The 15,374-nt window shown below is 38.4% G+C and overlaps 2 protein-coding genes across 4 annotated transcripts in view; one reads left to right on the top strand and one right to left on the bottom strand.

Annotated features, from left to right (window-relative positions):
* The first annotated feature begins 1,333 nt into the window (after window positions 1-1,333).
* Window positions 1,334-8,528, top strand: capza1b (capping actin protein of muscle Z-line subunit alpha 1b). The gene is made up of 10 exons (XM_083555445.1): window positions 1,334-1,490; window positions 4,088-4,151; window positions 4,429-4,480; window positions 4,566-4,629; window positions 5,900-6,106; window positions 6,201-6,280; window positions 6,484-6,562; window positions 6,816-6,887; window positions 6,988-7,050; window positions 7,267-8,528. The coding sequence occupies exons 1-10, from the start codon at window positions 1,452-1,454 to the stop codon at window positions 7,405-7,407; spliced, it is 861 nt and encodes a 286-aa protein (XP_083411571.1). The 5' UTR covers window positions 1,334-1,451; the 3' UTR covers window positions 7,408-8,528.
* Window positions 8,529-9,305: 777 nt separating this feature from the next.
* The window catches only part of cttnbp2nlb (CTTNBP2 N-terminal like b), a 34,580-nt gene continuing 28,511 nt past the window's right edge, over window positions 9,306-15,374 (bottom strand). For all 3 annotated transcript variants that reach the window (XM_083555374.1, XM_083555376.1, XM_083555375.1), the window contains one exon: window positions 9,306-14,171. In XM_083555374.1, the coding sequence (XP_083411500.1) occupies window positions 12,879-14,171 (1,293 nt within the window). In that variant the 3' untranslated portion in view covers window positions 9,306-12,878. The remainder of the gene's footprint in view (window positions 14,172-15,374) is intronic.

Below are 15,374 nucleotides of genomic sequence, written 5' to 3'. Positions count from 1 at the left end.
GGGGTCGTTATTGTGTTGGAAAACTGCAGTTTCTGAAGAGAGGGCATCATGTTCTGCTTCATAATGTCACAGTACATGTTGGGATCCATGTTTCCCCAATGAACCACAGCTCCCCCATACCAGCAGCACTTATGCAGCCTCATTCAGCTTTTTTTCCTTTGTACTCCTCACCAGGGTGTCGCCACACATGCTGGACACAATCTGAGCCAAAATTTTTCTCAGCAAACTGTTTGTGGGCTTTCTTGTGAGCCAAATTCAGAAGAGGCTTCCTTTTGGGACGACGGCCATGCAAACCAACTTGTTGCAGTGTGTGGCGTATGGTCTGACCACTGACGAGCGGACTTTCCACTTCTGCAACCCCTGAAGCATTGCTGTAGCACTCATGCATCTGTTTTTTAAAACCAGTTTCTGCACCTGATGCACAGTACAAGGACTAAACTTCTTTGATCGATCCTTGCGAGGCCTGTTCCGAGTTGAACCCGTTTTGGAAAACCTCTGTATGACCCTGAACTCAACTGGGTGTTACCGATCTTCTTATAGCCTCGTTAATCTTTGTGGAGAGCAACAAATCTAATACTCAAATCCTCAGAGAGTATTTGCTGAACATCCAGTGGTCAGTATGAGAGAATTGTACTTTAAGCATCACATTTAACTGCTCTAATACAAGATACAAAATTTGTATGGTCGTGTCAAGCAGACAAAAACATGAACATGATGAACAGGACATGTAGCTTTGCATAGCTATGTGATGTACACTTGTTATCACTTAGGGTGTACTTACTTTTGTTGTCAGCTATCTTGACAATAATGGATGTGTGTTGAGTTGTTTTTAGAGGACAGTAGATGTAGACTTCTATACAAGCTGCACGTTGACTACTTTCAAATATAATGCATATGCATTTCATTTTATTTATTCAGTTACATTTAACATTCATGAGACATTAATTATAGACAATTGTTCCTTCAACAGCATCTTTTTTTTTTTTGCTTATTTTTGTTTTTTACTGATCATCATGACACGCCCTTTTATTGCAAAAGAAACGATAAGCACACGAGGATGCCGGATCTGTTGTTCGAGCTGCTCTTTACTGTACATTAAGGCTCATCTATTTACCAATCAGAGTGCAGCATTGCACCGCGTTGGTCCGGATGCGTTTAGCTGCATATTTTAAGTGTTGAGAAAGAGATGTGTAGTATTTTAATAAACCCTGACCTTTTTGATTAGCTTTTATCCCTTTAGAGCGGGGCGCGTTACACCTGAAGAGTTTATAATTATGTTGTAAATAATTTTAGTTTCATTTTGATCAACGCTTCTCTAGGGCTGTAATGAGCTCCTGTAGCTCGCGCTCCTCGCTGGACCAATCAGATTCTCCTGACCTATTATGGTAATGGACGTGACAGGCTGGTACCCAAGATGCATTGCGTTTTGAGGCAGGTCTGCTAGAGCTAAGATGACCGACTTTGAGGAACCGCTCTCCGACGACGAGAAGGTAAACGGGTTATACTTCATTTAACGGCGGTCGAAAGCAACAAAAAGTCCTATGTGAAGTATTCTGCAGCTTCTAAATTCATATCTAGCGACTCGCGTTAATTCGGTGCCTATTTCAGGGAAAAATCTGACCGCGTTTAGCCGGCTAGCGCTTTCGTTAGCTTGGTTAGCTTACTTAGCTTACACAGGAAGCTACACGATAGCTGCCCGTTTAGGGAATGCCCAGCCTAGTAGTAAACAGTCCTTGTTTTGCTAACGAAGCGAATATTTGGCTTTATTTAGAATTTAATTTCATTTGACACTTCTTTCAGCTGGTCCATCCAGTAGGCGATATGGATGAACATCTCTTTTGGTTATGCACCGAGGGTTCCGGAATCGCTGCTTTGATTGAACGCGTCTGGGTTCAAGGAGTTAGCCGGGCGTTAGCTCGCTTAACTTGTCAAAATGACTAACTGTACAGGAAGTAGCGCCGAGTCGCTAGCTAGCTGCCATAAATAGTCCTCTCTATTCTCACTCTACTGTAGGGTTTGATTTCGCTGAGAAACTAGTTACAGACACGGGGTGGGGTGTAACTTTAATATGCAGCTCGCCCAGAGACGGAGGATTATTAAAGTTACTAACGTCTTTACTTAGCAAATACATTGACTTTGAGTCGGCCAACTTGGGACTTATCTGCGTGCTTGTGCAAATAATAGTACCGCTTGTTTGGTTTTGTCATGGCGTCTGAAACCTTGCATGCAGACATTAGCAGGATGTGTTTCTAGGAAGTAAGTAATACAATTGCTTAAGCGCACAGAGTTAGACTTCCTGATCTAAGACTTCCTTAATAATTAATTAATGATTGATGATAATCCAAATAATCAACATAATAATAAACCTTTTATTATAACCATAATATTAACCTGAAGCTTTTGGATTTGTCTTGGGGTCTGTCAAAAGTCCCTGAGCAGAGCTTTTCTAAAATCATTAAATAAAATAATAATAATGAATGAAATAAAGAGACAAATATATAGATTAACATAAAATAGTTGAAATAAGTTTATTCAGTGTTATTCCAGAAAATTACAAACACAGGGCTTTGTGTAGAAATGAATAAATATATCTTGACAAATGTTTTAATTTAGTTGTCTGCTCATACTTTTATTGAGATCCAACTTTTTAGATCCATTGGATTGTTAAAAAATTCACGTGCAACTACTGAAATGTATTCTTTTAAAATATTAATTCACTTTTCATTAATGTCTGGCTCATGCGCATATGGAAACAACTGTAACAATAATGTAATGCAACACTATTGTTGTCTGTGTATTATTATGGGGCAGCACTGGCTTATGTGTCAGTGTGATCAGAATGTTTTGATTTCCCTAACTTCCCCAACCAAGACCTGCAAGAGAAGTAGATTTGGTCATAAATTAGCAGTCTGTATACTTGTCTTTCTTATTATTAAAAGGATATTTGTTTGTGTTTATATCTGAACTTTCAGATAGTGGTATCAAAACATGCCCATGGTAGAAAGTTTATTTATTAATTTTTTTATCTTAAAATATTTAACTATTGTATGGATTAAACAGGCTAATGTATTAAGGCCTTGACATTTTTAGGATATTTTGTCCAGCCACTCTTTATCTCCACTGAGGCATGAAACATAAGCTTACCTCTTGAGCCGGCAGATATTGTTACCTAGAGAAACCTGTTTTAACACCAGCTCTTTTAGTGGTTCCCTTTTTTTCTTCATCTCAGCATAAGATCCATGTAAGGGTAATCAGCTGCTTGGCTGTGGTTTGTTGTGTGTTTCATTTAGGCTAGTCTTAGTCCTTTTATGTTGATCTGTAGCTTAAATGGAGGAAGTGCTACTGCACCTTTGTAGTTCCCACTTCATGATCGGGATAGAAAGCTGTTTAGCTCATTGGTTAGTACTGAGAAAGAGCAGTAATACAAGTCTTAAAAATAAAATTTCTTTGGGCTTGTTAGTCTGTGGACAGATCACTGATTTTGGATGTGGCTGTCTGGATACTAACCCGCAATATACAGCTCCTTTTTACTCGTGTGCTTTTTAAAATGTAGCAAATTTTAACAAGGCATGTTTAATGAAACAAGGACCACTATAATGTCAAGCAAAACATCTCAAAATAAATACACTTTTTTTTTTTGTTGTAAAAAAAATAAGTAAATTAAGTAAAAAAATAAATAAAATGATCAAGCGGACCAGACTTCCAGTCAGATTATACTAACAGAAAAGTCAAGCAGAAACTTGTATTTGTCTACCACAATATTTTTACTGTAGATTGCACCATTTAGGAAGTCTAGACGTAAAAAATCTGGGCTGTTTTTTTTTTTTTTTTAAACACAATTTCCTGGATGAAAAACCAAACCCATCGTTTGGGGTGAGGTGACTGGTTCAGATTTACAAGTGTTCATGTAGATGTGGCCCCAGTTGTTTGTGTTAAGGAAGAGCATAATGCCTGCCTTTCTCAGTGACGTTCCAGCACATTCTGTTTATTAACTCGCCACACCTTTGGGACATGAACAGTGTAGGGGTCATTGCTATAAGAGTTTTAACTAAATGGTTTCCATGCGCCAAACGCTTTCTCTGCGCAGGTCCGCATAGCAGCTAACTTTGTTACCCATGCTCCACCTGGCGAGTTCAACGAAGTCTTCAATGGTAAGCTTCAATGTCGTCTCAGAGGGAGTTATTCAAATGAATAATGCTGTATTTAACAAACAATTTTAGGATCCACTTGTCATGAGTATTCTATAGAAACACCTACTCACCCTGAAGATGTCCTGACACGCACACATCCTCAACAATACTGAAATTTCTGCTAATATTTTTCTCTAGGATTGATCGTAGTTTGATATATTTGCATGGGTGTGCCTGTTTTGTAGAAGTCTAACAATATGCTAGCTTTGATTGCTAAATTATTTTGCCTTTCTTACAGATGTGCGGCTTCTACTCAACAATGACAACCTCCTCAGGGAGGGGGCAGCACAGTAAGTGTCTTGGTTCACTCTTAGTTTTATTCTTTGTGTATAGGAATTTTTCATCTCATTTTCACTTTTTCACCCTTTCTCACAGTGCCTTTGCCCAGTATAATATGGATCAGTTCACCCCTGTTAAACTGGAAAATTCGGAGGAGTCGGTAAGAGTAGTTCCTAACGTACTACAGACAATGTACTTTTAAATGTCTGTCCTATGTGTCAGATTCACAACTTTTAGACACTGTACTGATTAGATTTACCATGTCCCCTTTGGTAAAGAAAATTCTTACAGGCGTTACTTTATTGGTGTATAATTTTCCCGATGGAGAGTCCTTTTTCTTTTTTTTTTTTTTTTTATTTTTTTTTTTACACATTATAGCCAAGATGTACATGTCCAGTTTATTTGAGTGTGACTAAATGTCTATAACTGCACAATTGCTGACAGTCTGACAATCTGTTGCCAACCACAATTTGTCGCTCCCTTTAATCAATTACCGTAGCAAGGTTAGGAGCACCCTACTCTAACAGTGAAGGGTCGAGGATAGTCTGCCAACCAAAATATCTGGCCAATAGCAGTCATTTGTTCAGAAATGGATAGCAATGACTAGGATTAGATAGTCACTGCATATGTATAAAGTGGAGTAACAAGCATTGTTTGTAATTACATTAATTTCTAAATGGTAATGTTGTTAAAAAAACACGTATACCAATACCTTACACATTAGCATGTCAGTATCACTGCTGTGCTAGAAATAGTCATCCTCCTAAATATCTGTCCAATGGTGGTCATATGGTGGTCACTTTCCATTGATTTGAGTGACCTATTCTGGCTGAACTAAAATGATTAAGGATGATTTACTTGCCTTGCTCTTGCATAATGTCTGTGTAGAAAAATTATTAATATTTAAATGTTTATTTTACTTATACTTATAGTGTATGTCTCAGTACGGAGTCACAGTTCTGTCATTTAGGAACATTCTATCTTCAGTCAGCTCGGATCATATGACACCATGAGATGGAGCAGTGTGAATTCATTTGCTCAGGCAATTATTTATTAAAACCTCCTTATAGATAATTTTATTCATTATTTACTTTAACCTTTAGTCTGCCTGTCAGGATTTTTTTTTTTTTTTTTTTTTAAACTAACTTTTATATTTCGTATTATAATTGGTCCATTACCATCTCATTGTTTGTCTGGTCTAACGGCTGCTAATACCAGTACATGAAACATATTTAATCAGTTTATTATGTGGGAAATTGTCCTGTGCTTTTATGGGCTGTTAAAACCTGCACTGCAGGTTGTGCATTTATGGCAGAACTGTTTTATAGACTAACTTCCTCTTTTGCTCTATGTGGGACCTTTAAAAAAAAAAAAAAAAAAAAAAAAAAAAAAAAAAATCTCTAGGTAAATAATTACTTTTCCTCTCTTAGGTTCTGATTACGGAGCATGGGGATTTGGGTCAGGGGCGCTTCTTTGACCCACAGAGCCGCAGGTCATTCCGTTTTGATCACCTGCGTAAGGAGGCCTGTGATCCGCAGCCCTACCAGGGTGAGACTGCGCTGCACTCCTGGAGAGACGCCTGTGATACTGCACTTAGTGCATACGTCAAGGAGCATTACCCAACCGGAGTGTGCACGGTACACATGCAGGAACACGCATATATATGGGTGTGAAGAATTTGAGTACAATTTAGTGATCATGATTGGTGTTCAATGTAATGTTTTTGAACAGGTATATGGAAAAACAGTGGATGGACAGAAGACCATTATTGCCTGCATCGAAGGACATCAGTTTCAGCCTAAAAACTTCTGGTAAAGAATTTTTCCCAAAATTCCATGCTTATATACATTTTATTGCCTGTTTGCGGGCATTTACAAGCCTGAATTCAGTTTACTGTCAGAATAGCATATCGAATAGCATATAGTTGTGCTTCTAATATGGTTTCAGTACAACTAATATGTTCATGGACAACATAAACATTTGTGCAATGGGATATTTGTGTGCACGTGCATAGGAATGGGCGCTGCAGGTCAGAATGGAAGTTCACCATCAACCAGTCTTCCTCTCAAGTGGTGGGGGTGCTGAAAATCCAGGTGAGAATTCAGCTTCAACAAGTGCCCTTCCAGCAAGATAAAGAACACTTTTTTAATTTTCCTATGAATTTTGTAAATGTACTTGTTAGGAGTATGATTTAAAGCAGTGCCCCTGACTCTCATTTGGGGTGTGTGTGTATGTATGTATGTATATATAATAAATATATATATATATATATATATAAATATTAATAAAAAATTTGGATTGTATTTGACTGTGTGCAATTCTTTATTGCTGACTGTGCTGTGACAGGTGCATTATTATGAGGATGGTAATGTGCAGCTGGTCAGTCATAAAGAGGTGGAGGAGTCCATCATAGTTTCTGTAAGTTAACATTTCAAATCTTGTTTATACTAGTATTTCTGCTCTCAGATCCTTTAATGCTGGTATGGGACAATATTTTGTTATTTTTCCTTATCTACAGGATGAAGAATCGACCGCGAAGGAATTTGTAAAAATAATTGAAAATGCAGAGAATGATTACCAGGTAAATTTTTGTTTTTATTTGTCTGTACTTTTAAATCACTAACAGCTGGAACCAAATTCCTTGTGTGTGTCAACACACTTGGCCAATAACCCTGATTCTGATAAAGGCTTTCATTGGTTCCTTTTGTAAATATAAGCTGCAGATCTGGTATTCAGGTGTTAGTAACTATAAGATATATATCTCTCAGATAAGTGACATTTCAACTTTTCACAATAGACTGCCATCAGTGAGAACTACCAGACGATGTCGGACACGACCTTCAAAGCTCTGCGCAGACAGCTCCCTGTCACCCGCACCAAGATCGACTGGAACAAGATTCTCAGCTACAAGATTGGCAAAGAGATGCAGAATGCCTAGAACGTGCCTGGTTCCAGCTCTCTTCCTCTCTCAATGCAGAACCGGTCAAAAAGAAAACCACATGCTGTTCTCTAACCAGAGGGAGACCCCCAAACTCTGAAAAAAGAAAACAGAAAAAAAAAAATAACAAAAAAAAACCAAGTCATGGAACTTGCTCTATCAATGTTACTAAGAGGATGTGATTCCATTCAATTTTGGGTTTGTAAAAGGACTCAGTTATTGGAGGAGGGTCAGACATAAGCTTAGAGGGAGTCTGGATCAAAATTTCTGGCAAAATGATGCCATTATTGCATTTATGTGAATTCATCTGACCTGTCTATCCAAATTCTTTTGCAAGGGTGTGTACAGTGTAGTGGTTTTTCTTTGTGTTTTTTTTTTGTTTTGTTTGTTTTTTGGTGTTTGTGAGTACGGTTTAATTGTCCTTAAGAGAAGCAGAGAACTGTTGTCTGTCTCGATCAGCAACTACTGACTGCAGTACAATATTTAGAACAAACCTCCTGTCCTTTCATTTACAGAGTGTGTAAGGACAGGAGGCTTGTGTCCGAGTGTTGGAATTGGTCTTTTGTCTTAATGCCTCACTCTAAGTACCTCCTTCCACCTGTAACTTAAACCCTCCTCCCTAAAAGGAATATGTTTAAAATATGTATGCTTTCCAGGATCAATAAAGGAAAAATAAATAGTCCTCTTTCTCATGGCAGAGAAATCCCTGTTTAATTCTGAGTTTCATATTTATACATACAGATGTTATATTTTACTAAGCAGTCCTTAAAACCCACGCTAGCACTCTTTTGTTTTAGGCATCCTGTGCGCTTTGGGGTGTCAGGAATCGAACGAGTCTTACAATGCAAACAGCAAATCGGAGTTGTTCTATGCACTCTGCTGTCCTGGAGAGGAAGGGGGCGTCATCAGTGTTGCTGTCGCATGTTCACGTCATGGTACTGTTCGGTGCTTCACCACTGTAAAATTCACCCTGAACACAGAAGCATTGTCACACTGTATAATATCACTCACATCACCTCTCTGTCTCTCTCTGTCCTGTAACAAAGCTCTTATGCTGATTTTAGCAAAGTCTATGCTACTCACAGGTAATAAAGAATTGGCATCAAAGCTGATGACTGGAACAGTCTGGAATGTTTTTCCTCTTTCAGGGCTCTTTTTTTATAGCTTTTTGACTCTCAGTGTAATTCATTATTGGCTTTAGTGGACTTTACCTTGACCCGATTGGACCGCTTTGACACGCTCAAGTGATTTTTATATTGTAGTAAACTCTAAAAGTCCTCAAAGTGAAGTCTCTAAAGTTACATAACGCAGTTCCAGAACGCACCTAGAAAGTAATCGTCTCCCTCATATAAATCAAAACTTAACAAATGCTTTACTCCAAAATTAACATTATTTGATTTAAAAAATGAAATGCAGACTGGCACAGGGGTACAGCACATAGCAATGATTTTATCCCAGCACCAGTCTAAAGAAAGAACCAAGTTCTGGATTCAAAACCCTTTAAATGTGGTCTGCACTATTTTATGGATATGTAGTCCAACATCGGCTTCTGCCAGCAAAGATTACTCCGAATTCCTAGTTTTTCAATAGATTTCAACTTTAATCCTGGTACTTTACACCCTGAAACTCATTTGAAATTCAGTTCATTTCAATCTTGTATCTGAGGTGTTTTAAATTCAATAAATAGCAGCATATGCAAGATGGTCAGAAAATACAAGACGACTCCTAGGCCTTTTAGGTTTTTAGGCCAATTTTAAAGAAAAAAATTAAAATACTGCCATTCCTGTCTTCCACTGATTGGGATTGGTTATGGACCCGCTGAGGCCTTTACCAGGACACAGGTTACAAAAGAGAATAAAGATTAAATAGTATTTAAAAAAAAGAAGTTTGCATCTAAATAAGTTGAGCTCCAAAAGTTTTTATTTTCCCAAGTATTTAAAAAAAAAAAAAAAAACTGCAAGGTGGAGCAATTCTATTAAAGAACACCAGCTAAAATGCATATTCACCATCTTCAAGATGAACAGGCTTATTATGAAAAATAAAAAGTCACAAAAAGTACAGTAGTACAAGCCCAGGATTGTGCTGGGCAAAACAAATGTACAGTAAAAGCTGTGTGAGGTATCAGACAAGAAGGAGTTAAACATCATCTTTAGAACCTACAGGTTAAACTTCACACTGAAGTGTTTCAAACTTCAATATGCATCTAAATCATTTCGACCAGAGTGACAGGATTAAGGAAATATTTAAACGGCCGGTAAGACTCAAAACATGAAATATACAACAATCCATTAAGTGATAGTATATATTTTTTAAAGCCTCTTCACATCTATTCCACAGCCCTAGAAAAAGATTCAAATCATCACAAAACCTTCCTCTTGAACCCATTTGTGCTTAATCTAATGAGTAACCTTCATTCCTAGTATGCTATTTCTAGTATCTTGAATGAATGACTACATAGTTACATACAAATCTTTATAAAGTGGATCGAATTGTGTATACATGAGGCAAAAATGTTTTAGATGTTACATGATCACATAAAAAAAGAAAGCATGCAGGAAGTCCTGGTTCATTGATTTCCTAATGATTTTTCAGATTATATATTGTTTCAAAGCATGTGCTAGAGTTGACCTACACTACCACCTGGCTGCAGATTCAGAGAGAATTGTTGTTTTTTACCTCTTATTCCAGAAAAAAAAGTAAAAAGAAAACACTATCACTTTACATATTGCTCCAAATGAGTAAAAAGAATTGTATGTTTAAATGGGAGTGAGAGTTTTTCCTCATTACTGACACTAGAGGGCGGTGTTTGCCCAGTTCTCTCAGTCAATTCGAGTTAAATATTTTTAGTAATTATGCTGTCTTTCTTTACATGCTTAGACCAAAAAAAAATCTGCTCTTCTATATTTCACTGCTTAAAAAGAACATGCTCTTTATGCTCAGGATGATGGTTTGCATTACACAGATTTACATTTAGTCAAAGATTAAACTTTAGACTGAATAAAATCGCCTTAAACAATCAAATAATCCGGTTCAAAAGAACCTTTTTTTTACTTTTATCCTTTGCATGAAACTTATTTAAAAAATTCAGTTATTTTCAACCCTGCATCTGAGATGCTTCAAAAGTAGCAGCATAGTATACAGTACAAAGAATTGTAAAAGAAAATAATATTCCTTAAAGGGATTTTAAGATCATTTCCAATTTTAAAAAAGTACAAAAATGTCACAATAAACACTTTATGACTAATAAGTAAAAGTTTAGCTTCACTAACAAATCCATCAAAGTGAACAATCAGGTGATGCATCACAAAATAACATGAAAATGTAACATGAAAACACAAAAGACTGGGTTTCAGACCAGAGACGCCCAAACATTGTGACCTTTGGTTTGGACCACCATGCCAAGAGAAGAAAATGGGTGGGGGGGGGGGGGGCGATGCCAATTGGAAAAACTTTAGAAAAACACTGACCATTTTTATGTCTATTATTAGAGGTCACTGAATCACTGTATCAGGCCTTGAACTGTAGTGTTTAATCAATTGGATTGTTTTTCATTGTATTATAAGTTTCACTGAACTCGAACTTTGAAAATAAAACTGCATTCGTCAAGCAGTTTACAGAGTCATTTTTATTAAATCATAAGAGAAACCACAGTTTTAATATTGTGTTTGCTATAACTCAAAATAGATTTTTTTGCCCAATGGCCTCATTCGAGTTTGATTTCGCCTCCTCATAGGAACAAGTTTGGGCACCTCTGATCTCGACAATAATGCAAATGCTTTTTGTTGTTTCTTTGACAGATTTAAATAACAGAGTAGGATTTTATAATCTTTATAAAACTCAATTGAATGTCAGAGTTGTGTCTGGTTAGAGATGGAGGCCTAATTTTAGGCACGAAAGCAGTCTACACAGTGACAGGCAGCCAATCAGAGAAGAGAAATAATTTAGTCAAAAAGGAAAATAGATTCAGGACTGACTTTTTTTTGTCTATTTGAACAGGTAAGGCATTTATTTGTCCTGTGATTGGTGTGTTGGCAGTGTTGATGTAATCTGATTTGGAGTTGAGGAATTTGTATTTCAATGAGTAGATAAAAAAAGTCAATAGATAACTAGCTTTAATGTAACTAGCAGTTTTTGGGTAAGTTTCTGAGTAGTTTGATACTTTAAGCAAGTAAATCAGTACAGTATCAGTATCTGTTCTACATGTTTTATTCTAACTAGCAAGCTTGCTCACTCCCTAAATCCAGGAGATGCACACAGCCTTTGCTCTGAGATTATACCGGTGTGACTCTTTTCTCTTTAAGTAAGGATTTCATCAAGCTCGCTAACTTCAGGTTATTAGTTTGTTCTGCTAATATGCTGTTAACAGTTTGCAAAAGACACACAATGAGGCCACAGCAAATTGACGAGCATAATGCTGCTTTCACAGAACTCTGATAGCAGCAATTCAGCGCAGACTGAATCATTTATTCTCATTTTTCTATTACTACTACCTACATCCTCAGAGTCCTGAACAACGGAGTCTCAAAGCTGTAAAAAGTCTTCTACTATATTAAATTCTCTAAATGTGTATTAATGTTATGAAATATTCTTCCTCATGTAGCTCGAAAAAGCTTTTTTTCGTCCTCCCATCCATGAGAAGAGGTGCCACTTTAATATACAGTGAAAGCAGGAGGGTTTCATAGATCCAAAGTGCAATTTGTTCTGCTTGCAAATAGTTTTTAGAGCGTATATCTTTCATTTTACTACATTATATTAAATGCGATCAGTTCATGTTTATTCTAACCCTTGATTGGTCACCTGAGTCATTAATTATTGCTGGTTAAAATCAGAATTAGGTTTTTTTTTTTGCTTTTTATAATTTAGAATATGCATGAGAGGAGCTTGAAAGGGATAAATAATATATCTTCATATACAAGATGCTAATATTATAATGTATTTACTAAAAAAAAAAAAAAAAAAAAGGACATTTAAATAAATGTTGTCTTGATCATGTAGTGTCTACAGTCCCCTGCTCTGCTTCTCCAATCTGTTTTTATGTGTGGATTTGGAGAGTGAAGGAACAGAGGAGTGAAAGTGTGAGTGCTTTGAGTGTTTCGAGTGCTCGGTAATCTTTTAAAGAAGGGATACCGGTGGAGTCGAGAGGGTCTGCGTATGAATAAGTCCCTTTAATCTGAGCTATTTGTGGCTTTGGCCTGTAGTTCGTCGGATTTGGATATTTTGTTGAGCTTCACTGTTCACCATGCAAAAAAAAAAAAAAAGAAAGGAAAAAAATCATCAGTGTTTGATTTGACTCATTAGTTAATCTGCAGCCTTAGTATGTGCAAGTGTTTTTTTTTCTATAAGTTTTGTCCATTATGTTTAGGGCTTCATGCCATTTTGGATTTCACCAAAGTACAGTTTCCAGAATACCAGTCTTCTAGTAAGCCTAGTGCTAAATTAAAAAAGTTTTAGTGGTGAAGCCTTGTTAGTGGTTAGCTGGATTTGGACACGAGCAGGTCAATCTCTTTAGCGCCCTCTTGTGTGCTGCTTATCCCGCAGCTATTTGAGAGCTCGGGGAAGTTAGAAGAGCGAGGCGACGATGCTGATATGGGTGAGCCTGGATTCTGGTTGGTGCCAGGCTTCTTCTGGGTTACAGGAGATGCAAAGCTTCTCTCACCCCGTGGGATTATGGGCGAGCGGATACCAGGAGACAGAGGGCACGCCGCTTTGCTGGTGGGTGAGGAGGCGGTCGCAAGTGTACGGTAATCAGTGCCAAACGGTGAGCTGTTTGGAGCGGGTGCCTTGCCTGCTGTTTGTTGGCTGGTGAAGCGTGACAGAACCTGTGTGACAGTGTTGCGAGCCATCTGCTTTGCAGCGGAGTTTTCGGACAGTGGGGGCACTGGTGTAGAGGTGGGTGAAAGCTCACGAGGCGACAGGGGCGTCGCTCCGCTCTGCTCCGCCTGTTGCTGGAACTTGTGCCTGGCAGCATGGAAGCGCTGGTTCACGCTTGCTTGGTACGATGATGGGTACGTGGGGCTGCTGGTGCCCAGCGACACCAAGCGCTTGGCCAATACAGGTGAGGAGCATGGGGAGGAGGAGAGGGATGAGCAGGCCGTGCTGCTTGGAGAAGGCGACTGGAGTGCATGCACGGGTGAGCTCAAAGCTCCTCCGTTCTCTGCTCCGCCATTTTCAGTACTTTTCTCTTCTGAAGACTCACTCTCTTTACGCAGTTGATGCCCGTTGAGTCTCAGACGTTGGGTTTTTTCAGTGACGACCACTTTCCCATCTGGTTCAGTCTGGCAGGCTGCGGAAGCTGACAATGCTTTTGTCTGCTTTTCAGCTGCTTTCCTATCCTCCTCCACTTTTTCCCTCCATCCCTTCTCCTTCTCATTCATATCCTCCAGCTCTTTCCTTAGGTGCTCGATCAGCTCTCGGAGCTCTTGGCTGTGGCTTTCCTCCTTGAGCAGCTTCGCTCTCATCTGCTCGCGCTCCGTGTCGAACTCGGCCATCTGGCGCTCGACTCTGGCCTCTGTTTGCATGGCACGTGCCTTCTCCCGCTCCAGGTCTTCTTGCAGACCCTGCGTGGCACTGCGTTCCTGCTCCAGCTGCCTGCACATCTGAGCAACACGTTCACTCTCTTCCTGAGCTTGGGCACTGGCACGCTGACATTCTTTAGCCAGGTTAGAAGAGAGCTGCTGCTGCTGTGCCTGGTTCTCCTCCACCTGGGCGGAAAGCGAGTGACATTCGCGCTCCAGACGCTCAGCCCGTGCTCTCTCTAGCTCCAACTGCACACAGACAAGAGTGATCAACAATAATTCATTAATGAGTCAGCTGCAAATGTCTCTCCTAATTTCCTGCTTTCTTTTTTTCAACGCTTTTGTCGCTGACTTAGTGAGTGAAATTATCTAGAACACCTGGGTCATGTGACAGCAACTTGCTGACGTGTGAGAAATTCTCCTAGGCTGCACTATGACCAGACTTTTGAAAAGGTCTTTTTTTTTTTTTTTTTTTACATTTTAATAGGAAGACAGTAGTTTTCTATCAATAAATAAAAAAAGGAAACAGATTCCTCTTCTTGGTGTACTGGAACATGTGCCATTCTGCTGTCGTAGCTTTTCTACCTCAAATTTCTCATGAATTGCTCTTCTGCCCTTCTATGAGTGTAATGAGTAGTTTGCTGGGGTACTATAGAGCTCCTGCCTGCTGAAACGAGTCTGGACGTTGAACTGCTGCCATAGTTTTTAACAAAGTGTTTAAAAGTATGCTAGGTGAGCTGTAGAAAAACATAGATTAGCTGGAGGAACAGCAGGAGTGAGAAATCCACATAATCATGAACTTTGGAAAGATGTTTTTTGTTTTTCTTTTCCCCACAAATTTAGCTTGCCAGTAATAAATGATTGTTGTCTATTATAAAAAGCTATAAACTATGATTTAAAATAGCAGAATAAATCTATAATATCCATGTTCATTAAATACCAAAAGACAGGAGGCGGAGATTGAGATGGAAGAGTTGAAGGTGCTACAATTTTCATCAGGTGTGACAAGAATGGACAGGAATGAGTTTATTAGAGGGACCGTGCAGGTAAGATGTTTTCGAGAAAAGCTGAGAGAGGTGCGATTGACATGGTTTGGTAACAGATGTAGACAGAGTGATATAGAGCTGCTAAAAGTAGAAGAAGTAGATTATTATATTAATAATAATTATTATTATATCAAATATATCATATTATATTATTATTATTATACAGTATGTCCATGTACCTCACGTTTACGATGACAGTTACATTTATTATCTATTTTATATTCGTTATTACAGCAAGCTATCTCTATGCCGTACCGTTTTACAACCACAAGGGGGAAACAAAGCGCTGACTGTTTCTGAACAATCTGAATAACACCTGTGCCTGAACTGATGCAAACACAAACTACATACATGTGCTTTTAATATGTATATTACTCTAGGATTTGTTTTTGAACACAACATGCTC

The sequence above is a fragment of the Silurus aristotelis genome (assembly GCF_946808225.1).
Source record: "Silurus aristotelis genome assembly, chromosome: 11".
Classification (NCBI taxonomy): Eukaryota; Metazoa; Chordata; class Actinopteri; order Siluriformes; family Siluridae; genus Silurus; species Silurus aristotelis.
The sequence above is the reverse complement of the archived record's forward strand: the minus strand, read 5'-3'. Positions and strand labels throughout refer to the sequence as shown.